This window comes from Musca autumnalis, unplaced genomic scaffold, assembly GCF_047663935.1.
Source record: "Musca autumnalis isolate F117 unplaced genomic scaffold, ASM4766393v1 scaffold_2, whole genome shotgun sequence".
In the NCBI taxonomy this organism is placed as follows: Eukaryota; Metazoa; Arthropoda; class Insecta; order Diptera; family Muscidae; genus Musca; species Musca autumnalis.
The window spans coordinates 111451115-111478061 of record NW_027411755.1 but is presented as its reverse complement, the minus strand read 5'-3'; the positions used below and the strand labels follow the sequence as shown (position 1 = coordinate 111478061).

Sequence of the window (26947 nt, the reverse complement as noted above, 5' to 3'; positions counted from 1 at the left end):
CAATGAAAAGTTATGATCGTACAAGCACATTTAAACTTTATAGCAACTTTTTATTTAAAACTAAAAATCACATGTTGTTTGCAATAAATTCCTCTTATCAGAGTCGACAGCAATCCATCAAATTGTTTGCATCCAACTTTTTTCGGCATATTTTCCGCGTACAAAGTAAGGTCCTCAACACTTGATAAGCTATTGATTAATTTGATTTTAACGCCGAATAACAAATGATTCCGAAAGAATTATGATTGTTTTAATACCACCATAGGTCAAAAAAATTATACTTGATATTATGGAAAGGCAAGACTGGAAATTTGTACGAAATGGTGGGAGAACTTTTTTAATAGAATTGTTTTTTTTTTTTTTTTTTTTTTTTTTTAACGAAAGTGGTATAACAATTCAGTCAGTCTTAATTTTTTAATGCAGAAATTTAATAATTACTTTCTGAAAGTCATCAGTGATATAGTTCCGACTGGAATATAGGGCCGTCAAAAACGTTTCCCATCTACATATCGCTGTCCATAGCATTATTTTTAAATTTCGCTCCATGTTATTCGGTTCTGTTTTTATTCAAACTCTACTTGGCGTCTCCAGGGTGTTATACGGTCGTCCAATACGTCTCGAACCTTAAAGATTGTATCGTTTACACGCAGAGAAGAGATATTGTAGGAGCAACCATATTCTAAGAACAAAATAGTGTATTTTAAAAATCTTAAAATATATATTTTTGGTACAACAATATATTTTGTAACATTATGTTTCCCGTCACAAAATATATGGTTGAAACAACAATATATATTTTCAGATTTTTAAAATATACTATATTGCACCGTGGTGCAATGGTATGCACACCCGCCTTGCACACATAAGGTCGTGGGTTCGATTCCCCGGCCAAGCAACATCAAAACACTTTTCAAAGGTGACAAAATACTCCTCAGTAATGTTGGCGACATTTCCTGAGTATTTCAGCCATGTAAAACTTCTCTACAAAAGTGGTGTCTTTGACACGCCGTTCGGAATCGGCGATAAACTGAAGGTGCCATATCATTGAGCAAATATGAATCGGGGTGCACTCATTGATATGAGAGAAATCTCCCTTGTCCCTTATGGGATGTTTGTGGAACAATTATTATTAGAATATGATTGCTCCTTCAATATGTCTTCTCTGCGTGTAGGGACAAATGAAGACTTCTCTCATATCAATAAGGCAACCCGATTTTATTTTTAACTCAATGATATGGGGCCTCATTTTTATTGCAGAATCCGAATGGTGAGCCTATCTAAGAAGATGTTCGATATAATGATCCACTTCAAATTATTAGCTGCGAGTTAAATGTGACATTCTGGTAGTCCACTTCTCCTTACAGTCACAAATATCTGTGTTTAAGGGGAATGTTATCAATATTACCTACACTGAGGAACCGGTTGAAAAAGTATCAGTCGGCTTTGCCGACAGAGATATAAGCTCAGCCTATGTGAATTGAAACTTTCATCTATGGACAGATCGAATGTATTTGTGAAATGGTTTTGTCCGACAAAATTTGTCGAGCTACTTTAACAAATTATTACGTTTTTTTTTTTCTCTAAAATAACTTCTATATCTCAAAAATGGTAAAACCTAGGAACAAATCAAACAAGTTTTCACAGCACAACATTTTTCAGCCCCATTTTAGTAGGACCTGCGGTTTTCAAGCAAAACCGCGATTTATTTAAACATCCCTCTAGCGATTATTTCTTGTTTTTGGATTTTTCTTACATATGTACATTGCTGTTTCAGAATCCGCAAAAACTTCCCAGTTGTAAGCTCCTTTCATTTAACGTTGGTTCAAGAGCACCGAAATATTGTACCCTCAGCCGTTAGCCTAACGATGAAAATGTACCTCATCGAAATATAGTTCTAAGACTAATGATATGTCTTGACGAAACACCCGTCGAACAATTTGGAGTCGATTTATCCCAATTCATCCATCTGTCTCGAACAGATCAACAGATTTGGTCCAAATTTTGGATCTCGCAATAATTGTTGTCCAAACTTTAAGTCATATCGGTCCACTCCTTTGGACACTTCCCCCGCAAGACTTCAAAATGTTTCCCTAAAATCTAGACCACAATAACTCTCGAAAGTCCAAATCGATTTTTTCGAGACAAAGATTACGTTCGAATATGGATTATATCGATTTACTCCTTCAGGTACCTCCAACACAAAATTTCAATTATCCGATTTGACCGAAACTTTTAACATCCTAAAAATAACTTCCAAACGTACATACATATATCAAGTACCAAGAGGCCTTTTTGGGACAACATCTTCGGATACATCCCTCACAAACGTTGAACATAAGTGTAGTTTAATGGCTGTTCAAGGAGCCATTGCACATTTTGACCAATGGTACTCATTGCGGTCTTGTTTACAACGATATTGTATTTTTCGTAGGTAAGTCCACGGTTGTGTCAGGATTGCTCCAAAAGCTCTAAATCTTACGGCGACCAACTAAATTGACGGCTTGACACCATAACTGTCAAAAGGAATGACTTCCAAATTGGGACCACTACCAAAATAGACTATATCAGTCGATTCTTTCAGGTATCTTCTGTACAAAAGTGCAAAACTTTTGCGCTTTCATCCAAGTCAAAGTTTTGAGCACAACATAAGCATTTATTCGCAACGCCCACAATCGTGAAGTTATATACCCTAAATGTTTCGATAGGTCCAAAAAAGACCACGAAATTCTGAAATTCCCTGACTACACAATTTTTAGGAAAAAGATTTTGTTTATGTAGCCCGCATTCGATCTGTCTACCCAGCAAACACAATGTCGGACGTCCGACGCGTCTGCTCAAAGTCGGAAGTTCTTTCCGACGCGTCTGACCGACTTCGGTCCGAACTCTGTCCGGTTAGTCTGACGAACTTTTTGCCCTCTCTCACTCTCTGAAGCGATTTTTTTTCTGTTTTATCTTGTCGTGCTTTGGCAATATTCATTATAAATAAGCAGAGAGAAAAAGAATTGTAGATGTTTTGCGCTAGCACATTGTGGACAAAGTGTTAATATGTATGTAATTGTTGATGTGCCGACATTGATGAAGTACGAACGAAAAAATGAGTGCTCGTGTTTTAATTTCTGTATTGGAGAACAAATTTGGTTTATTTTTGTTATGCGTGTTGATGCATGATAGTGTTTGAAGATCATTCAGAGTGAACTGTTGCATACGTACATATTTGTTTATTTGTAAGAAGTAAGCCCACCTGATTGTTATGTTTGTTGCCAAAAACTTAGTGGGATTTAAAATACAAAGAAACTCAAATCAAAATTATACAAAATCTATTATGTTTGTTGTCAAAAGTTGTTAACAGAACTCTGAATGGTCGACCTTCTATAGGCCTTGATTTATAGCTCGTTTATATTATAACTTTTTTCAGGGTTAACCTTCTTAATAAGGATTTGTTTGAAATATAAGCCATGGAATTGACATTTGAAACCCAGTGGGTTTGTTAAATCTGGTTATATATACACGTACTATAACACCTTTAATATGTTTATAGTAGATGAACAAACATTTAAATGCAAGGATTTTTAATTTTTCATAAATTAATTGTGCAGTTTTAACATTTTTAAATAAAAAACAAATTCTGTTCGAACGTTGGTAAATAAATCAGAAATTCATACGATAGTTCATCAGACGTCGGACCGAATTCGGTCCGAAAGTCGTCCAAAACTTCCGAATTTCATAAGATGTTACTTCCGAATTCGGACCGATATCTGTCCGAACGTCGGTTAATAAATCAGAAACTCATACGATAGTTCATCAGAATTCGGACCGAATTCGGTCCGAAAGTCTGCAAAAACTTCCGACTTTCTTCCGATTTTGGTTTGCTGGGTTGCAACGACACACACAAAGACAACACATTGTTATAGCGGAAAATCTCTCTATGCCATACAAAGTTATTTTCTCTCGCTCTTGAGAGCGAGAACATGTGACAAACGTTGAAAACCATTATAACAACTAATATTGGTTAAAAAACTTAAACAAATTTCAATGAATTATTTGTTTGAAATCGTTTATCGGTCGCTTTTTAGTAACATTTTCTTGTTTGATAAATATTTTCCCAATATGTTTGAAATATTTTATCCACATTCAAGAAAAATATGGTGATGAAGCTTTTAATCAAAATTTCCGGGGTGTCTTTTTTTTGTGTAATTTTGGAAGTTCGGAGGAAGTTAAGCCATAAACACAACAAATAACATCAATTGTGGAATACGAAGAAGAATAGTATTGGCCATACAAAAGTAAACATGGGGTACTTGCGCATGCAGATAAGGCAGTGCTTGGCGTGTTTGAGAGAAAGATTCTTTGAAAGATCTACGGGCCAATCTGCGTTGACGGTGAATATCGACGTCGTATGAACAACGAGCTGTATTAACTATACAACGACATCTGTATAATTAAACGAATCGAGATGCAAAGATTACGTTGGCTAGGCCATGTCATATGAATGAGTGATGATGAACCCGCTAAAAAGGCGTATAAATACGGACCGCATGGCGGCACACGTAGAACTGGAAGGCCAAGGCTTCCAAATAGGAAAACTCAATATCCCAGATTGGGGAAAAAGCAAAAAACAGAGGGGAATGGAGATCTTTTCTTAGTCCGGCTTATGGAACTTATTAAAAATCGGCTAATGTGAAAGTTGTAGATTTAAAAATTGTGTACAAGAATGGTCTTAATGGCTTTTAAGTAGGAGTCACCATTCTTGAGATATCGCGATCTAAGCGTCAAATTATGGAGAAATAAGCAGTGTAAATATCCACTTTGTAGTTATCGCTTCGGTAGAACCGGATTTAACGCGGTTTTTAAATCTGACCCTTCGGGTTAAATAACCGACGGACCGGAAATTATACACTTCCGTAAACAGCGCAACAAACCCTACCTTTGTACAAAAATTCAAAGAAATCAAAGAGTTTTCGTTGCAGTCGTTCCCGTTGAGGTTACGTTTACACATGTGGCTTAAATGGGCTAATTTGGCATTAAAAGAACTCTACTAAACACACTCTCCTGAGTATGGGCATTAGGGTTATGACTTTTTTACAACCTCGTATCCCTGTATCATATTTTGATAAGCTTTACCTAAGATAAGATAAAATCTTAATTATAAGGTGATCATTTTATATTATATATAACTTTATTTCATATATCATATCAATTGTTAGTGGTTTGTGCGGGACTTTTTTCAATATTTGGAATAAAAGTTATTTTAGTCATTAATAGGCAAAAGGACATTCATTCATGCAACAGGAAATAATTTGTTTGAGATTTTTTTTTTTTTTTTTGAAAATTTTCCCTTTTTTAGGCGACGGTCGTTTTTTAGTATTAATTTTCAATTAATTTCTCGTTAGAATCAAGCTTAATGATCAATAATGCAAGTGAAAAAGGAAAGCCGACGATTCGAACCCACGCACCCACCACTACCAAAGGCTAAACATGTCATGACACATAGTGGTGGGTGTGTGGGTTCGAATCGTCGGCTTTCCTTTTTCACTTGTATTATTGATCATTAATTTCTACGAGAAATTAATTAAAAAAATTTAATTTCGTTGTATTTTTTCAAAAAACATTTTGTTTCAAAGTGGTTTGTACGTAGCCTTTTTTAATAATTAAATGAAATGAATGTTATTTTAGGCATTAATAGGCAAAAGTTCATTCATTCTCGCTACAGAAAATCATTTTTGAGAAAAAAGTCATAACACTAATGGACATACTCCCCTTATACATACATATCTGCATATAAATTAAACGTCTTTTAGAACCCCTATATCCCAAGAACGGTCCGCTCCACGAAAAAAAATCGTTAAGACCATATTTACAAAATTTACGGCATTTACTTTTAGATCAGACCCACCGTTTTCAAGAAAAATTACGAAAACCTAAAAAACCCTAAAAATTTTAATTTTTTTGCACACATGTGGACTTTTAGGATATTGCTTTTAATGACAAACACTAGCTCTCCGCCAAAATTCAGCTTTGTGGCAATTTTTGCTATTGCAATGTCTATTTTGACTGGACTATTTAAGGCCTTAAATGGTCTCAATTTCCAAAGATGTTAAGATGTTTAACTTAAATATGTTTACTTGGTATACAGGATTACCATAATAACTTACCCATAGCTTCATTGGGCTCCATTTTTTGTGAAAGCTACGTGTCAGCTGCTGTCAAGGTTGAGTTTTGTCTCCCACGCTGTTCAACTGGAAACCAAGTATTCTGAACGTGATGATTTTTAGAATGGTTTATGTTGTTTTTCACCATAGACTACAAGACGCGTAAACCTTAACAACAAATAAGGTTTTGAATAATTGAATATAGAGCTTAATAATCCGAAGAAATATGACTTATAGCGTTATCCAAATAAACAAAACAGAAGAACTCAGTCACAAACATGTCGTTTATCGGTTAGTTGTTGTTCTGATAAGCATCTTCAAATGAAAGTGTACGAATATATTCGGTGGTACAACCGCAATTGAAGCTGTTATACTCTTTGCGGTTTGATATTTTTAACATTGCACACCATATCAAATGGTTTGAGCACTACTAATCATTTCAATTTGATTTTATTTAATGTATATATTGTGTTTCACACACTCACGTACATGCCCAGTGTCATACATATATTTATGTATATTTTTCTATTTTTGGACACTTTTTTCTTGCATGTGTTGTGGTTATTTTTAATATAACATTTTATAACTTTGTAACATTCTCCTTATGTTCAACTTCTGAAAAGAGAAAAATGAACAAAAGAAAATAATAAAATATTTTATTTATATGTATTTGAAAATTATTTTTTATATGTACATATGTAGTAGGATTATGGGTCATTATTGTATGTTTTCTTTTACTATTGGATGGATTTGAAAACGCAAAATAAATTTGTATTCATTAAAAATATAATTTTTACATAAAGTTTAATGCCAAGAAGGTCCTTCTTAAAATTTAATGATCACTTTTAACTTTAAGTTAACCGGAACGCTATAAATATATTCGGAAAATCCCAACTATAACAAAAGAAGACTTATAATAATGGGGGTATGTGTTAATCGAAATTCTATCATCATCCGTATTTTGGCATTTGTAATTCTAGGAGAAATGGAATATGCTAAGGCTTAATTCGATTGAGACATTGATGTTTACTATCTAATCAAAATCCGAAATACCACATTACAGTCATTCCATTGGGACTATTAAATACGTAAAATCAGGTGGTACCTTAATATGGGGTATGACCAAAGTATGAACCTATATTGATTCGCAGATTCAGCTACATCGGTAGGATAATGTGGTTAAAAGCTTAAAAATACTGACAATCGGGTCATATCATTCTATGAGGGATATACCAAAACGAAGACCTATCGCGAATATCAGGTGGTACCGTTCTATGGGGGCTATATCAAAATCTGGATCAGTACTGACAAAACTCCGGGGAAGAGTTTGGTGACCCCAAAAGAAGACGAAATACCAATTTTCAGGCATTTAGTTTTGAAAATGAGGCTAAAACCTTGAAAATACCGAAAATCGGGAGTTACCGTTTTATGGGAGCTGTATTAAAACGTGGACCTGCACTGACAAATTTCTGGGAGAAAGTTTTGTAGTCCCAAAGAAGGCTTGACATTTACGCTCCCTTGCTCTCAGAAAGAGCCCGCTGGTGCATGTGTTTGTTTTTTTTTGTGGTTTTTGGGTTTGTATTTGTTTACACCCAAACATATATTTGTTTGCAGGACCCAAACATATGTTATGTTTGGGACTGCTTGCAAACAAATATATGTTTGCTGCAAAATATGTTTGGGACATATGTTAGAGAGTCCATTTTTTTCTGTGTGTATGAGCTATTTGACGTTATACAACTCGAGGAAAGGATAAAACTTCAATGGAAAGACTAAGACTATGAATATGATGTCACAAAACATGACATCCAAAATTGGATAAGCAATGTAGAAGATCGTTGCGTTTGGAAAACTAAGAATAATTCGGCTTATGAAACTATGTGTTTTGTTTAGAATAAAAGTCATTTAAGTAAATATAAATGAGACGGTCAAAACATGATAACTATTACAGAATCCGTTTCAAATTAATACTAGATTTTCCTAATGAATATTGCAAAAAAGAAAAGAAAGAAATACCTTGCAGCAATCGGAAGAGATACACTTCACCTCTCACTTCACGACTTAAGCATTTTGTTCACCCTATTTACTCCTATTTTTTGCGAACTTCTTAGGGCTAAGATTCATTAGTGTATTTTAAAAGAAGTGTACACCCTAGTCCGCCCATAAAATACTCGAAAAGTCATCGTAAAACAAAATGAACAAATTTGTACAAACTTTTACAAAATGCTGTTCGATAATAAACTTGTTCAGTAAAAGAGAAATGAGAAGTACTTGCAAGTAGTTGCAAATACTGTTTACTTGCGAAGTTATCGAACAGGCCTAATATCGAATCGAATACCGGCTACGAAACCAACATCCTTTTCCCAAATAATTATGTATTTAGGAGGTTTACAGATAGAATTGAATATGTTGGAAAAATTAGCTTAGATATGAGCGTTAGAAAGAGAAAATTCATTGTGATTTGCATGTAACATCGAAGTAGCTCGAAAACGGATGATCCGATCTTCAAATATTTCTGCGGGATTATTATACATATAAAAAGCGAGAGACATTAAAAAAATTTACGGATATATGGCAAAAAAACTATAAATTTTTGTAGTTAAAATCGACATTTTGACTTTGACAGATCCAAATTTTTTTAAAAATTTATATTTTTAATTCCGTTTCGCTTAAGTACAAGATTATTAAGTTGTTAATGATCCCACAAAAACATGTGCAGATCGGTTTATTCGTTTGCGAGCTACAGTGGGCACCGCAAACTGCTTTAGTAAAAACAGTGTTTCGTAGGCGGCCATTTGTCAGAACACTGCATAATTTTTCAAAAAAAAAAAAAATATAAAAACCGAAAGTTTTTATGATGAAACCAAATCTTCTGAAAAAATCGGCAGATTTCTTGGAAAAAATTCATGAAAAATGTAATTTTTCGTGTTCGATAAGTGACCATAACTCCTTAAACAATAATGTTGAACTTTTGTGGGGAGGTACTCCAAGGAGAAGACTGATACAGTCTATATTCCAACTTTATTTAAGATTTGCGGAAATATTACGATGTGCAAAGTATGGACGAACTCGGTTACTGCATTCGAGAGTTATTGTGCGCACCATTTTAGAAAAAAGTTTTGAACTTTTGTGGGGAAGGTATCGAAAGGTGTAAATTGATATTGCCCATTTTCAAACATAAACTAAGTGTGGCCAAAATACGACGAATCGGCTGATCCGTTCAATAGTTATCGTCCGGCCACTACACGTGGTACAATAGGGGTTGTTTCGAGCTATTTTCTCAGGGAGTATGGACTTGCCCCTGACAAATTTCTATCGTCGTAATGGGAGCAGAACACAAGTGGCTGTAACAAAAATCAAAGCGATTCGAGAGCAGGTCTTAAACAGACAGACGGACATTGCTAAATCGACTCCAAATTGTCTGAAACCTTCGTCCATACTTGGGATCTAAACCCATTATTTTAGCCTAAAGGCAGAGGGTATAATAACATCTGGTGATAGAAGTCATATGTGCATTGTATTCTTATCAGTTCAACAAATTACGTAATTGGACAGCAAATTTTATTCCAGATTGGTAAAATTCCGGATCCAAGTATTGGTGCAAAATGCCATGACAAAGAATTGGTGAATGCGTGTGTCACTCACTTGTAGATGTCATAGGTGATTAACATCGAACATTTTGCTGGGTATGGTCTCCGACGAATATTTCGACGTGTTACAAATGAAATATGTTTTTGCATCGTTGAAGGCATGCTAAACTTTGTAAACCTTGTTCCGAGAAAACACAAGAAAAACTACAATCAGCGATATTTTTATGTTATGTCCATTGTAAGTAAATATATTTATTAGTCATATTTCCATTAGGCAATTTTCCTTCCGCAATTGTCAGTTTGTTGGTGAGAGAGGTTGTTGAGAGGCAACGGGTTACCATATGCCTCACCTCTCTTTCCGTAAAACTGGCAATTGCCGCAAGGAAAATTGCCTAATATAAATATGTCCCAATTTACATTAGGCGAGTTTACTTACGGCAATTGTCAGTTTGTAGGTGAGAGAGGGTGCTGAGAGGCAAAGGGTTACCATATGCCTCACCTCTCTCTCCTACAAAATGACAATTGCCGCAAGTAAACTCGCCCAATGTAAATTGGGACTATGTAATCACATACACAATTTTATTATATTTTGAAATAAATCTAAATCCAATCCCTGCGGAAGATTTTAGAAAAAATTTAAATTTACACTTTATTGTGGTTTTAGGGCATGAAGTGGAACTCGAATGACCGAAACATAAGAACAAATCGACAGTGGGATTCCTTTATCGTTAGAAATTCTAATATTAATATGTACATATGTATGTTCAATTTGTGGATTTGTTATTCTATAGAGTAAACGACTACAAACTTTACAAGTGGTGCCATATGGTGCCCTCGCAGGGATTGGGTTAATATGACTGCATAAATTGCTAAAATGTTTAATTTTGGAAAAATGGATATAACGCACAATGGGCGTTATTTCCGCGATATTTGGGTCTTACATCCGCAATATTTGGGCCTTATGACCGGTGGTTGGACAGATATAACGACCAAAATCAACTTTGAGCTTTAAATCAGATAGCCTAAAAAATATTTCAATTTCTTAAAATCTTTACATTACGTTGCGACCTTAGGTCAGAAACGTGAAACCAACACCTCCACTTGAAACCTCACAATTCGAAAACAAAGTGCCATTTATCGCATCATAATAGAATTTGTTGTGTTACATTTCCTCATGTCGATATATTGTCGTTACTGTTGTAAATGTCATGCACCAGTTGAGTCTACGGACATTTTGAGCAATTATTAATTATTACTATATTGGTTGTTGTGTTGTTTGTTGGTCGCTGTTGAACGACTGGTTTATTTTAAAAATAATACGGCACACATTTTAATCGTGGACTGTGTGGTTATGACGATCGCATCTTTTTTCGATGGAAATAAGTAAGGTTCTTAAAATAGCTTGTTTCACATTGGCGTGTATGAGTGTGAACTTACACTGTAATACTATATACGAAGAAAAGTAGACTTATAAGGTAAACGGCGATTGCTAAAAAAATATTGCTAAGTAAATATTCGGTTTTTTATTTGACTAAAATAAAAACTAAATGTTTGAGAAGTTCATAGGCTATAAAAATCCAAAATACATCTGACTTGATCAATGTAATAAATAGAATTTTAATGGAAAAGTTTCGAACATGTAATATTTTTATAATTGGGTGACGTAGAGGATAAAAGATACCTTGTCCTGATTTAACATGGCAAAGCCCAAGTGCATTTAACAGCCTTTAAAGGTAGTGAGCTAACATGTGTCGCGCGTTCACCCATAATAACGATAACAAGTAGGAAAAGCGTTAAGTTCGGTCGGGCCGAACTTTCTATACCCTCCACCACAAATTTCATCCATTTCGGTGGATTAATGTGGCCACAACCTTCAAAATACCGAAAATCGGAAGGTACCGTTCTCTGGGGGCTATATGATGGCGTGGACCTATACCTACAATTTTCTGGGGGAAAATTCTATGCCCTAAACGAAGACTAAATAGTAAATTTCAGCCATCTCGGTGTGATAATGAGGCCAAAACCTTCAAAATACCGAAAATCGGGAGATATCGTACTATGGGGGCTATATCAAAACGTGAACCTATATAAACATTTTATGGTAGAAATATTTCCTAGCCTCTGGAAAGACAAAATACAAAGTTACAACCGATTCTGTTGTCAAATGGGACTAATGCATTCAAAATATATTAAAATGACGCGTACTTTATATGGGGCATTATATGAGGCTACGGAAAAACGAAGACAATGAGAATCAACGCAAACAATAACACCCCGTTTAAAATCTATGACAAAGACATTGAAAATGTAGACCGCTTCGAATACCTGCGTAGCATTTTATCTATATCGGGAGGAACAATTGAAGACGTTGAAATGCGTGTGTAAAATCTACACTATTATATGGCTCCGAAACTTGGCTTGTCACCAGCAGCATCACTAACAAATTGCAGGTTTTCATAAACAGATGCCTCCGTAGACTTTTGAAAATATGGTGGCCGCAAACCATATCTAATGAGCGACTGTGGATAGTTACAAGGCAGCATGGAATATGATCCGATATAACCAGAAGAAAATACGGTTAGCTTGATCATACTTTAAGGAAAAGCGAGGACGAAATTTCCCACTCGGCACTTAGATGGAATCCACAAGGACGTCGCAATAGAGGCAGACCAAGAACTACATGGAGAAGAACAATTATGCCAGAAACTAATCAAACTCTTGATCAATTACAGTATTTAGCGAACGATAGAAACACATGGCAAAACTTTGTAAATAGACTAAGTTTGTAATATGTAAATCATTTATAAACATGTCATAATAAAATAAATACCAAAACGTGGACCTTTATAAACCAACTTTGGTAGGAATGTTTTTTGGCCTCTGGAGACACAAAATACCAAATTACAACTAATTCGGTGGTAAAATGGGACAAATATCTTAAAAAATCCTTAAAACGACGACGCGTCACGCGTCTTTTTGTATGGGGGCTATACGAAAGCGTGGGCCTACATAGCCCGCTTTCAATACCAAAAGTCCTACGTACAAATAATATATTTTCCCAAAATTTCATGCACCTACGTCAATCCGTTCGGACGCTAGAGTGATTTCCACAGACGGGCGGACATGGCTATATCGATGTAGAATTGCATGCTGATCAAGAATATATATAGTTTGTGGGGTCTACAATGATTATTTCGAGTAGTTACAAACGGAATGACAAACTTAGTATACCCCCATCGTATGGTGAAGGGTATAAAAACTTGGGTTTGGGCGTCGGGTTAGTGACCCTCCTGTAAAAAAAACATCCTACTATGAAAAAACAAAGGGAATGTGAAAGGCGTAACAACAACACCTAAAGGTGACATACTCTATTATAGCTGCCATGACACAAAACATGAGTTTGGTTGCGAATTTTTAGTTGGTCGGAGGTTAAAACATCTGGTATCCAGCTTTACCACAGTGAATGAAAGACTTGCTTGATATGGATAAATGCAAAATTCTTCAACGTTCGCTTTATTGCGCTCATGCTCCAAATGAAGACAAGGACGAACAGACAAAAGGTATTTTTTACAAAAATATATATGGGAAATGAAAGCACTCAAACAGCTTAATAAAGCACCTCGTCTCGATAACATATGAGCACAATGGCAAAATATTGCCCACTCCGAAACAGCCGCATAATCCATGATTGGATAACAGAGACCTCCACCAAGGAACCCATGGTATGACCAGGATTGTCGTGCTGCTACCGAATAGAGTTGTATAGTTCATGAACGAACTAGTTCAACTGAACGATTCATTGAAAAGAGCGTATGTACTAGATCAGTCGATATAGTTCACTATAGTTCAATAGTTCCCTGAACTATAATCAGACGAATGATTCATAATCTAGTTCAACATTTCGTTCACAAATGCATAAAGTGACGCCGTCGTCTGTGTTAACTGATGTCTTCGTAATGTGATGAGTTTTGTTTATGTTTTGAATCAAGATACAGAAATAGCTGTTCGAAAATGAAGATTTCTACAAAAACATAGCAAATTTCACATATTCCAATATGTCGAACCTCTTATCTATTCAATGTAGCTTGTTTTGGATTAAAAAAGAAACACACACAAATAATTGGACCCTATCAGTGTGGCTTTAGACCGGGCAAATCCACCATTGCCCAGATAATTACCTTGAGACAGATCCTGGAAAAGACCCAAGAAATGCAGATCGACATCTACAATATGTTTGTCGATTACACTATGCAACACTGAAAATGCAAACAACTTCTAGTATGCATTTTTTGAAAGTACATATTTAGACTACAAAAACCCTAGTAGGGTTTTGTCCTGTCAGATACAGTTCGGATTTTATGGCCTCATCTAAACTGGGCTAAATCTACACTTTTTTGCATTAATCGGGCCTTTATCTCAGAAACGAAAAGGAACTTGGACTTGCTGTCTTTCTCAATATTGTACCCCTAAACTATTAGAACTTATCTTTTAAAAAAACCACATAAGAAAAACTCCATCTAGGGCATCAAAGTCTATAAAATATAGAAAATTTTACACAATTGCTGAAATTCTGGTCAGTACCGGCTAAACTATAGGGAGTTGAACCAAGTAATCTTTTGCAAAAATCTTCCAAATAAAGTTCTCAACAATTCTTTAGAACATTCTGAAACTCTAAAATGCTTTCGTAATGTTGTTTCGGCGGTATTTTGCATCATATCTTTTACAAAACGTATTTCAAACACAGTTCACTCCAACAGTTCATTCTCGCATTTCGCATTTCACTACATTATTGACATTTTTATTAAATCGTCGTTGAAAAAACAACAATGACATGTTCTGAAGAGATGTGTATTACATTCCAGGGAATATTTTTCCAAAAGAAAATATTCAGAAAAAATTAACGGTTTTGGAGATACGGTGCGAAATGTATAAAAATTGTGGCATTTTTGCATATATTTTGAAATTTGAGGCAGTAAATGTAGTTTTTCGAGTTCATTATTCCTCCAAATATTTTTTTCTTTCTCTTATCTACAAATTTGCTTCAGAGGTCAGAAGAAGATTCGCATTGGTTTCAGAGATATAGCCCCGAGTTTTTTTTAAAAACTCAATATTCAACCATGTTTAGATGGGGCCATAAAATCCGAGCTGGATCTGACACAAAAAACCCAACTAGGGTTTCTTGTCGTTTGGATCTGTACTTTCAAAAAATCCTTAGTTCGAATTGTTTGCACAAGATCACCTTAAAAATGTTGCACAGTTTTATAAAGCAGCCGTCGACATCCCTATACGTCCAAAGGTATTCCAAGCCATGCCTGATTTTGGTATCCCCGCAAAGCTAACCCGATGACATTAACTGCTACTCGGTCCTCAGTTAAAATAGAGGTTTCAGACAAGTAGATGGCGTGTCGTGTGATCTCTTCAACATCCTGTTGGAAAAGATTATACGAGATGCGAAGGACAAAAGAGTGGAAAAATATATACAAAGAGCCATATGTTACTTGCTTATGCCAACGACATTGATATCATGGGTCGATCGGTAAAGGAAGTAACTGATACCTTTGCAAAAGTCGAAAGGGAATCTGCTAAAGGCGGGCTAAGGGAGCAGTTTAAGAATAAAGCCACATCTTTACAAAACACAGATACTGCCCGTGATAATGTATGGTTCCGAAGCATGGGTATTTGCACAAGCAAGAGAAATATCTACGGGCAAGAGAAATATTGACGGTGAATATCGACGTCGTATGAACCAGTAGCTGTATCTGCTATACAACGACATCAGTATAGATAAACATATCGAGATGCAACGACTGTATTGGCTAGGCCATATCATAAGAATGAGTGATGATGAACCCGCTTAAAAGCGTAAAAGGCGGACCGCTTGGCGGCTCACGCAGAACTAAAAGGCCAAGGATATGGATCGAACAAGTGAAATACGACATCAGAAAAAGCTATATACCAGACAGGAATGGAGATCTTAGTTCGGCTTATGTTCTGTAAAGGCCAGCTAAACAAGTAAAGTAAGTACTATTTCTATAATTACACTGTGATACACCAAATGTATGCAGGGATGCTGATGCATCAATTCGGTTTTGTTAGAGTCCATGGAAGAAGCAATAATACCTTCGGTTTCTTTGGATCACTTCATTTTTTGATTTCCTAATGTGGTTTCTTATAGTACGTTTATATATAACAGGATTTAATAAAGCCCCTGGGTTTTAAATTTCAATCCCATTGTGTATGCTTCAAATAAATCCTCATAAAGAAGGTTAACCCATCAAAAACCTATAATATAAACAGGTTATTAGTTTTCCAACTTTAAATGGCTATAACTTAATTTTTTTCAAAACGGATTTCTATCAAAATTTTTGCTGGAATATATTAAAGACAAACATTGTTCCAAAAATATCCAAGAAGGGACAAGGGAGATTTCTCTCATATCAATGAGTACACCCCGATTCTTATTAGCTCGATCATATGTGAACATCGGATTTTGCACATTTTTTAAAATTTCAAATAGAAAAATGTTACATGTATTTATATTTTTGTCATATTCCCATATAATATAATAAGATGTGTTTAAAAGTGACAAAATATATTCAAAAACACGTAAGAATACACTGTGCAACATATTCAAGGTAATTCTACTGTGGATTTTATGAAAATAGAGACCCAATCGACAAAGACCGTATTTTGGTTTTGTGTTGTTAGATCGGGTTTAGATTTTATGGCCTCATCTAAATATGGCTAAATATTGATTTTTTTTTGTTTAAACCTCTGAAGCAAATTTATAGATAAGAGCATGAAGAAAATGTTTGGACAAAAATTTACCTCGAAAAACTGCATTTGTTTGTTCAAAATGGATAATATATCTAAAAACTCCTTTATTTCGTATATTTCGCACCATATCTCCAAAACTGTTAAATTGTTCTATATCTTTTTTTGACAATAATATCCGCTGGAATGTAGTTAACAATTCTTCAGAATATTCCATTCTTGTTAAATGCCCCTATCACTCTATTTCTGGCACATTTTAAAAACGAAATTTGGTAAATATATGAACAATGCATTGAAATATCAAATATGAAAATAAACAGCCTGTGTGAACATTGTTTGAAATATGTCTTGTAGAATGTATGATATGAAATACAGCCTAAACAACATGAAATGAGTGTTTTAGAGTTTCAGAATGTTGTGAAGAATTCCTGAGCACATTGTTTGGAAAATTTTTGCGGAAGGTTACTTGGTTCAACTCACAATAGATTAGCTGCTACTGATTGTAATTTCATAAATTATGTAAACTTCGATATATTTTATCGATTTTGATGCGCGAGATGCAGTTTTTCCTAGTTCTTCCGTTTGACACGTAAGATCTTCTACTTTAGGACTATAATGTTGCTGAAGACTGCGAACTAAAATTCTTTTTAGTTTCTGAGATAAAGCCCCGAAAAGTGGAAAAAGTGCCGTTTTAGCCAGGTTTAGATGAGGCTATAAAATCCAAATCTGATCTAACAACACGAAACCCAATTAGGGTTTTTGTAGACTCAGTATGTACATTCAGAAAATGTCCATTAGAAGCTGTTTGTATTTTCTATGTTACACAGTGATATCAGAATTTTTCTATTTGCTTTTTTGAAAAATATGGAAAATCTGATGTCTTATGACGTGTTTATCGCAGAGGGGTATTTGGCACCGTTGAGAATTTGAGAATTCAGTCCATACCATTGGACCACGTTGGCACTCGCAAACATTAATGGTACAAAAATGCTCGTAAATACAATTGGTGCCGCTGTCACATTTAAAAATCGCAGGCATGCATATATTAAACAAATATACATATGAATGTATGTGTATGAAATTTGTCGGTATTGGGTTCACGTTTTGATACAGCCCCCATAGAATGGTACCGCCCGAATTTCGATATATTGAAGATATTGGTCACATTATCTTACCGAAATGGCTGAAATTTGGAATTTGGCCTTCTTAGGGGCTACAAAACTTTCCTCCAGCAATCTGTCAATCTTTTCCAAGTTTTACCCACATTATCGTACAGAAATAGGTAAATTTCGGTATATAGTCTTCCTTGGGGATATACAACATTTCTGCAGAGAATTGTCAGTATAGGTCTATGTTTTTAATCCAGTCGGCGGATATGCAATGTGTAAGGAAGGTGGCCCCCAACAAATACATTATAATAAATAAAAACAAATGAGGAAAGGATGAATGTAGACTACATGATACCATATACCACTCTTGGTATTTGACATCCTATAATATATTCAAAGTGCATATCGTGGCATTAAAATAATTTCTGGCTTACAAAACAGTTTTTTGGGCAAATATATCTTTTTCTGACAGATATTTTGATATAAATGGGTTCAAACTTTGTTATGGAAATCAACAAATGAACCTTTGGATTTCATTCAAAGACATAAATACAACTAAGACTAGACAAAATGCATGCAACAAAAAAATGTTTACGAAACTTTGTATAGAAACATTACCCTTAACAGGTTGCAGTTAATTCAAAATCGCAACCAAGGAGGAACATTTCATGTAATGGTATCAGAAACGAAATTTATGAATTCAAGGATCTATTCAAGAATTATTCTATGTCAATTGGATCGGTAAATTCGGTTAAACACGTAAAAATGTATAAAAGAAAAAAATGTTATATCACCATATCGTGATATAACATTATGTTAAATTCAAAAGCCATTCACTGAAGAATGATAGCAAACAAAATGTCTTATCTTGTTGTATTTATGTCTTTGTTTCATTTGTCTCTTTTTGTCCGCTTTAAACAAATCAACTAACACATAAAACCTTCTACAGGAAATGGAAATGCTTCGGCTGGGATTCTGTGGGAAGTGTTATCACAAAAAATTATGCTATTAATTAAACATGGAATTTATTTGTTATAACCGAGAACTCAGCAGCCTCAAATTCGTTACCACAAAAAAAAAAAAAAAAACATTTGTTTATTTCCAAATTTGGTTTTTATTTGGTTTCTTTTTTTTTTTTGATAAGGTATAATTTTCGTTTGAGTGATTATTAATTCTTAGAAAAAAACTTATTTTTTGTTATCGCTAATCATACCGCCGGATTTGTTATCTATAATTTCGTTTTCTTCAGAAAAAGATTTTAGTGGGGAATATTTGTGCACGTGCCCCTATGTTGGTTATGTACAGTAGGGCGGTCCAAAAAATTGCAAAATTGTTTTTTTTTTTTTTGGATTTCCTACCCCTTACATGTTTTCCATTTATATTATATATATAACTTTATATATAAATTTTTATGGCGATCGGTTAACGTTAACCCGTCACCAAGGGGATCTTTGTTTTCATAGTAATTTGTATAGGGCCAAAGTGAATTTTCACGAAAATTCTCTAAAGGCAGCAAATATGATCCAATCGATGAAAAAACTTTACCATTTCATTGTTGTGGCTAAAAACGATTTCTACAAAAATGCATGATGATCGGTTAACGATAACCAGTGCCCCTGACCAATCTTTATTTCCGTAGTACTTTGTATGGGGTCAAAGACAAATTTTCAGGAAATCGCTCCACAGGCCAATTATTTTCCAATCGACGAAAAAATGTTACCAATCCAGTCCGTTGGTGTGGCTAAACAACGAATCCTACAAAATTTGTCAAAATCGGTTCAGATTTTGATATTTGCTATATTAGAGGGCCCAAATTACCTGTAATTGGCCAAATATACATATTGGAGTAGTATAAAAATCTGGCCTAATTTTCATAAATTTTCGTAGATTTCGTTTTTAGTCACAACAATGAACTTGCAATTTTTTGTAATAGAGATTTTTTGTAAAAATTCACGTTTAGCCCCATGCCAATTACTAGGGAAATATCGCTCTGGTGGCACGAGTTAACGTTAACCGATCGTCATAAAATGCCATAAGATTTTTGGGTCAAATGGGGAAAATTATGTGGTAAAAGTTCCCTTAAAAAACTGTTTTTTGTTCTTTGATGCTAATAGTGCGCTTGCAATTAACCGGATTTAATAAACCCACTGGATTTCAAATGTAAATTCCATTGGATAGACGTTAAAATAAATCCTCATAAAGAAGGTTAAACCGGTAAAAAGCTCTAATGTAATAGGCCATTTAGATATGACATCATTAACCGGATTTAGCGCATTATCAGGTTTTATTTGCTAAATCCGGCCAAAATCTACCCGATTTGCCATACAAAAGTAAATCCTCGTATTGAGTGGATTTGTTTTAAATCCGGCATAAATCCTCGTATACAACTCTGTTTTTTGCAACATGTTGCTAGAAAATACAAAATGTTGCAAGCTGGCACAAGAAACAAGGTAGATGCATCGGTGAATTCCTACACCAAATATAATTTAAAATGTAAAAATTTGAAAAATGAAATTTGTTTTGATGTACAAAATTGATTTTAATCAACCAAGACTAATATTTATGATGTCCAAACGATACAATAATTGTTTACTTATTTTAGATGGGCAAACTGCGATAAAATAATTCCTTATTTGCTCTTTAGTTAGCATTAGTAGCATAATGTGCCAACATTTTCAGTATTAAACAATAAATTTGTAATTTGACGTATGTTTTTTGAGACGAATTCAATTTACAAAAAATTCTTTTGACGTTTCAAATTCGACCAGATGGACTGATGCATCTACTTTGATAATTGTGCTATGAACAAAAATCAGCTGACTGCCATTTAAATCCTCCAAAATGTATATCTAAATGCAATGAGATTTGTACTGGATTTATTAAATCCAGTCGAGGATTTATGGCAAGTCTAAATGAGCTATAAAAATAACATTAATTTACTTTAAAAACCTAAAATCAAAAAAAAACCGTAACTGATCAAAAATTATTGAATTATTATACTGAGAATACATATGTATGTATATGCTAAAAAATTGCATAAAATAAAGTTATTTATGTGTATGTACCTATCTACCTTTAATTTTCCATGCCGAGATTTTGAATATTCTTAAAAACAGGTATTATAATTTGGCTATAATTTTCTACTGTTTTTTCGTTGTCTTTTTTATTTTTCTATTTGCAATCGGCAGAATATTTACTTGTTGGGTTTGAAGAATTTGTTGTAATCGGAAATTTACAAAGGTGGGCAAACACAACAATGCTTCTACTTCTTCTCTTGTTGTTGTTTATGATTGTATGTATATTGTTTTGTTTTTATATAAAAACAAACATTTTAATATGTATTTCACAATCGAATCACCGATCAAATATCACACAGACACGCATAAGTATCGATCTATAAACATTTCCACAAACAGACAAGCGGCACAACAACAATAGCAGCGGTAGCGTCAGTAAAAATCAGCTTCTCAAAACAGAAACATCGCAAACGTTGCTTATCAATAACAAAAAATTATTACCCGACTAACGAACAACGAAGAATAAAAAAGAATTAGAGGCGTTATATTCGGCCAAGAGGAATAATTACAATATTTGGTAGAAATCATATGTATGTACATATGTACATCTATGTATGTATGTATTATATTGCGTTGACGAAAAAGGGCAATCGTTGTCTTACTGAAATGCAGAGTCTCCATTTTTTCATTTGATTCCAAAACCCTACGAAAAATTATGGCGGTCGGTTGCCGTTTACATGTGTCACCTGAGCGATCTCTGTTTGCATAGGAATTTTTGAACTGGACCGCCTTAATAGCACACTGGAACTATCTTTCACATTGTTCATGATATTTAATTGTAAGCATAGTACACATTGACCAACAAAACTGACAGTCATCGAGGTCTATTTTTTTAATATCAAAGTCTTGCTGAATAATTACTTTTCTAATCCCCAAATAATACTAGGGATACGCAGTGAATTGCAATAATCGGGTTTTTGATTATTCGGTTTTCGTGAAAAACTTAAAACTCGATTTTCGGTTAGTCGATTATTTGAGAGTGTTCTAAAATTCGACTTTCGATTAATCGTTAACCACCGAAAATCGATTATAACACTGTGCAACATTTTTAAAGTGATCTTGTGCAAACAATTCGAGCTGAGGATTTTTTGAAAGTACAGACCCAAACGACAAGAAACCCTAGTTGGGTTTTGTTGTGTCAGATCCAGCTCGGATTTTATGGCCCCATCTAAACATGGTTAAATATTGAGTTTTTAAAGAAATTCGGGGTTAAATCTCTGAAACCAAGACAAGAATAAAATATTTGGAGAAATAATGAACTCGAAAAACTACATTTATTGCCTCAAATTTCAAAATATATGCAAAAATTCCACAATTTTTGTTCATTTCGCACCGTATCTCCAAAACCGTTAATTTTTTCTGAACATTTTCTTTTGGAAAAATATTCCATGGAATGTAATATACAACTCTTCAGAACATGTCATTGTTGTAAAATGCCTCTATGCCGTTGTTTTTAGAACATTTTTCAACTACGATTTAATAAAAATGTCAATAATATAGTGAAATCCGAAATGCGAGAATAAACTGTTGGTGTGAACTGTGTTTGAAATACGTGTTGTAAAAAATATGATGCAAAATACCGCTGAAACAACATGAAGTAAGCATTTTAGAGTTTCAGAATGTTCTGAAGAATTGCTGAGAACAAAATTTTGAAGATATTTGTGACAGGTTACTTGGTTCAACTCCCAATAGTTTAGCTGATACTGACCAGAAATTCAGAAATTATGTAAAATTTTCTATATTTTATCGATTTTGATGTCCTAGATGGAGTTTTTCTTATGTGGTCTGTTCAAAAGATAAGTTTTACTAGTTGAGGGCTGCAAAATTGCCAAAGACAGCAAGGCCAAATTCCTGTTTGTTTCTGAGATAAAGGCCCGATAAATGCAAAAAACTGTAGTTTTAGTCCGGTTTAGATGAGACCATAAAATCCGAACTGTATCTGACAGGACAAAACCCTACTAGGGTTTTTGTAGTCTTAATATGTACTTTCAAAAAATGTATATTAGAAGTTGTTTGCATTTTCAGTGTTGCATAGTGTAATCGAATGTAATCGACCATTTTCATTGATGCGATCCGTGATAGTTATATGTATAGAAAAAGTACCGTCAATTATGCGGTTTTAGCACACCCAATAGTCAACTACGACTAATAGTCGACCACGATTTATAGCCGACTACGAATAATAATAGACTACGACTAATGGTTGACTACGAATAATAATTGACTCCGTCTTCCGAAAGTCGACTAAGAATAATCGATTATTCGGTTTTCGCAAAGTCAATAGTCGACTATGACTTTTGAAGATTTTACGGTTAATAAATGATTAATCGATTAACCGAAATCGATTTTACGTATCCCTAAATAATACTTTACATAATGTATTTCAAAAGTGTTTAGCTAAACATAAGTTTTTATTTGCCAGAAAATTATCCTAAATGTACGTTGACTGTCAATTTTGACTGTCGGTGTGTACCTCGCTTTAAACAGTTCTCTTATCAGAGGTAATAATAGCCTGTATATATTATAGCTTTTTGGTGGGATAATCGCCTTTATTTATAATTTATTTGACTTATATGCAATGGAATTGACATTTGAAACCCAGTGGGTACTGAAACGGGCCATAATTGTTTACAAGTTTAAAATTAAACAGTGTATATATTTGTCAGATCATACTTAAAGCGGTTTTTATATCTAATACCCCATTTGCTCTTAACCGGATGCAATGCAAACGCCGTTTATCATGTTTATAAAACATGTGTCATTTAAGTTGTCAATTCCGTAGAATAGCTAAACATTTTGAATTCTATTTTATTCGGCTTGCTCAAGATCTATTTACCAGTAGTGGGATTCTGTAATAATTTTTTTCTACCGAACCGATATCGTTAATTAACGAAAATGTTCGGTTGAACAAAGTTATCGATACAAAAATGTTGGCGACGAATATCGGTAGAATGACGGAATTTTAAAGAAGATGCATGTTGTTTCTCTTCTAATTTTTTAAAAGTTTCTTGTTATTTTTAGGACAAATCACACTTTAAACGAGATAATGCGCATTCAAAGTTAACATTACTCAAATTTCTAAGGAAATTATTTAAAATACTATTGTATATAAAAGCTCTTTTCCAGAACGTGCAAGAAGCTACTAACTTTTACTACGATAACATTTTTGCTTTATGTTATCGGAAAAAAATAGTAAAAATTAGTAGATTCTTGCAGTTATGGAACAGACCAAAAATGATTATGTTTCGAATTACATGTAGAAAAATTCAACCCAAAAATTAAAAAATATCGTAGTTAAAACTATAAATGCACGTTTACATATAAATATATTTAGTAAATCCAGTGGATTTACGTATAAATTCTTATAAAGGATGTTAACCCGACCAGCTTTAATGTAAAGATGTTGTAATATTCTACAAATTAGTTGAATTTTTTTTCAGAATTTTTACGAAGTTGGGGCGTATTTTTATTTCGATAGAATATAGAGTGAAACGGAAGATGTAGAATCTTAACAATGAAATGTATATATTGAACAGGGATTTTAAATTGTGTATATGGATCAGTTATTTCAGAATTGCGTATTATCAGGGAATATAACGACCATGGTTATATTCTTTCTTCCTAAAGTGTCATAAGCTTCCTATCACTTAGATCCTCAATATGTCGCAGAATTTTCTTTTTTTATGTGTAAGGAAATGTATATCTGCTTTTTTTTTGGGTAGCAATTGTTACGAAAATAACTTTAAAAATATTTCGTTCGTACTGAAAATAATTATTTTATCAGAGATTTTTTCCGCAATTGTGGAGGCTTCCAAATGACCCCCTATTTCATCCATTATTTCATAAAATGTATCCATCTCCAATTTGTAAAGTGTCATAAGCTTCCTATCACTTATCGAATTTTTTTTTTTTGCTAACCTTGCAAATAATGCAATCAAATATATTCCAACGCCATTTCTTAAAAATGTGATTTTCATTGATTTTTTATTTTGATTTGATTTTTAATATATGAAAATTCTTTTATGTCGGTAGACTTAACGACTCCTTTTTTCGTCGGTAACTAACCGATGATTTTCGATAATTACCAACATAAAATACCGACAAAAATCCGTAAAACTTGTATACAGAATAACACTTACCGACAAATATCGCTAACTATGGAAATTTGTCGTTAACTCCATCGGTTGAGAGCATGGCGGAATAAGAAGGTGTTACATCGATAACGATAATCGGGCCATTTACCACACCAAACGTCAACATTTGTCCACCAATTTTGATGTTTGGTCTGGTAAATGGTCCGATTATTGTTATTGATGTAACACCTTCTTATTCCACCATGGTAGAGAGTTAAACGGGGTACACACGATCAGTTTCGACTGTAAGTTTTCCTCAAATAAGTTGTTGCTTGCCAGTGTGGCTGTTCATTTTTGTCAGTCATCAGGCAATCGCAAAATATTTTGATGTTGCTGGACAGTTGGACAATTATCGATATTTCCGAAAAATCGACGGTCAAAATGGATCGTGTGTACTCCGCTTTACAGGATCGCACTACAGGTCGCGTAATGCTTGGTTTACATTTACGAAATCCACTGAATTTCAACTGTCAATTCCTTTGCGTATACGTCAAAGGAAAGCTCATCAGAAATCCATTGCATTTCATTTGACATTTAAGCAATGGAATTGACAGTTCAAATCGAGTGGATTTTGTAAATGTAAACTTATTATATGTAGCACAACAACAACTCTATTTTGACCCAAAATTCTTCAAGATGTCAAAATGTTTGTTTACGTTTTTATATAATTTATTCAAAATAACAAAAAAATTGACAGATTGAAACCTGACGTTTTACGCCACCTTTTAATATTATCATGGGATTGACAGGTTTAAACTTCTTTATGAGGATTTATTTGATGTATAGCCAATGGAATTGACATCTGAAATACAGTAGGTTTATTAAATCCGGTTACGTACTATAATTTAGCAATTCGCCGGTGCAGTTACATTATTAATTCGCCTTGTTGTCTACTGAACGATAGTTAATAGATACCATCATTCTGCAATGTAGGGGGTTCACAGTACAACAAAAAATAACACAAATAATGACAACAATGATAATTCTATTTGAGTATACCAGCTTAATCATCGAGTAATGATCGCTGTCTGTTGTTTGTGTTTAATTTAATTTGTTGTTGCTATTTCTATTGGCTTCCGCCGATACTATTGGAGTACACGCTTATAGCTGGTACCTATCATTTGTCTGTTGTAGTTTTTTTTTAACGACAAATACAAACGGACGGAATAAAGCCAGCGGGGACGATGAGTTAGATTTGTTCCATTGCTACTGTTGTTCATTTTTTATGAATTATCTACTCTATTGAAGGGATTCGTTGGGGTTTGGGGAAAGGAGTTACTTCTATTCCCATGTATTCAACCAAGCACGAATGATGACATGACGAAGCACATACCAGCGTAATATGCAAATGTTGATTGAGACGTAAATATGTACATCGATAAACACAGAAGAAAAAATACACTCACGTTTACCACGGTGGATAATAGAACACATTGATTAACTTGATATAATTATAATCGATTTATTTGATATTCCATAGATAAACGCGAAAAGATACATACTCATATTTATAACAAAGATACAAAAACGAATTACAGCACTTAATCGTTTTCGAGCGATTCCGATTTGATGCGGATAATAATAAACAAAAAAAAAAAATCAAAACAAAATACATATAATAACGATATGTAGCTTATTTCTACCGAACTCTTGCGCGTTAACAACGTTTAGCTCACGGTTTGAAAATATCGACTGAAACAAGCTACAACTATGCTCATCGATTCAACCGATTTATCCGGGGTATTGTGAGAGTTTCGTAGTGTTGAGAAAAATTATGAATGAGTACGAAAAATATTTGGGTTAAACTGTCAGAGTCAGCTTAAGCATGAAATTAAACTGACTCTAATAGGCTGTTTATATTATAGATTTTTGCCGGGTTAACCTTCTTTATCAAGATTTATTTGACGTATACACAATGGAGTTGACATGTGAAACCAGTTGGTTTATTTAATCCGGTTATATGTAAACATAGAACTCTATAAAATCGGAAAAATAAATTAATAATTCAACTTCAAACTTCGATCAGAATGAACTTGTTATACCATTCGCCATAGGAAACACACAATTCTTCTATTTTAAATGCATTTTACATTTGCATTTATAACAAGTGTTTTA

The 26947-nt window shown here is 34.0% G+C and overlaps 1 protein-coding gene across 4 annotated transcripts in view; it reads right to left on the bottom strand.

The window, feature by feature from the left end:
• LOC141394486 (uncharacterized) overlaps window positions 1–26548 on the bottom strand; it is a 54528-nt gene extending 27980 nt beyond the window's left edge. Inside the window, exons 1-2 of one of the 4 annotated variants that reach the window (XM_073968937.1) lie at window positions 26239–26548; window positions 6153–6764 (exon numbers count right to left, since the gene is read on the bottom strand). In XM_073968937.1, the coding sequence (XP_073825038.1) occupies window positions 6153–6174 (22 nt within the window). In that variant the 5' untranslated portion in view covers window positions 6175–6764; window positions 26239–26548. Of the gene's footprint in view, window positions 1–6152; window positions 6765–20695; window positions 21017–26165 lie in introns of those variants that run through there. The other 3 variants (XM_073968938.1, XM_073968939.1, XM_073968940.1) reach the window with 3 other exon arrangements.
• Between the last annotated feature and the right edge of the window lie 399 nt (window positions 26549–26947).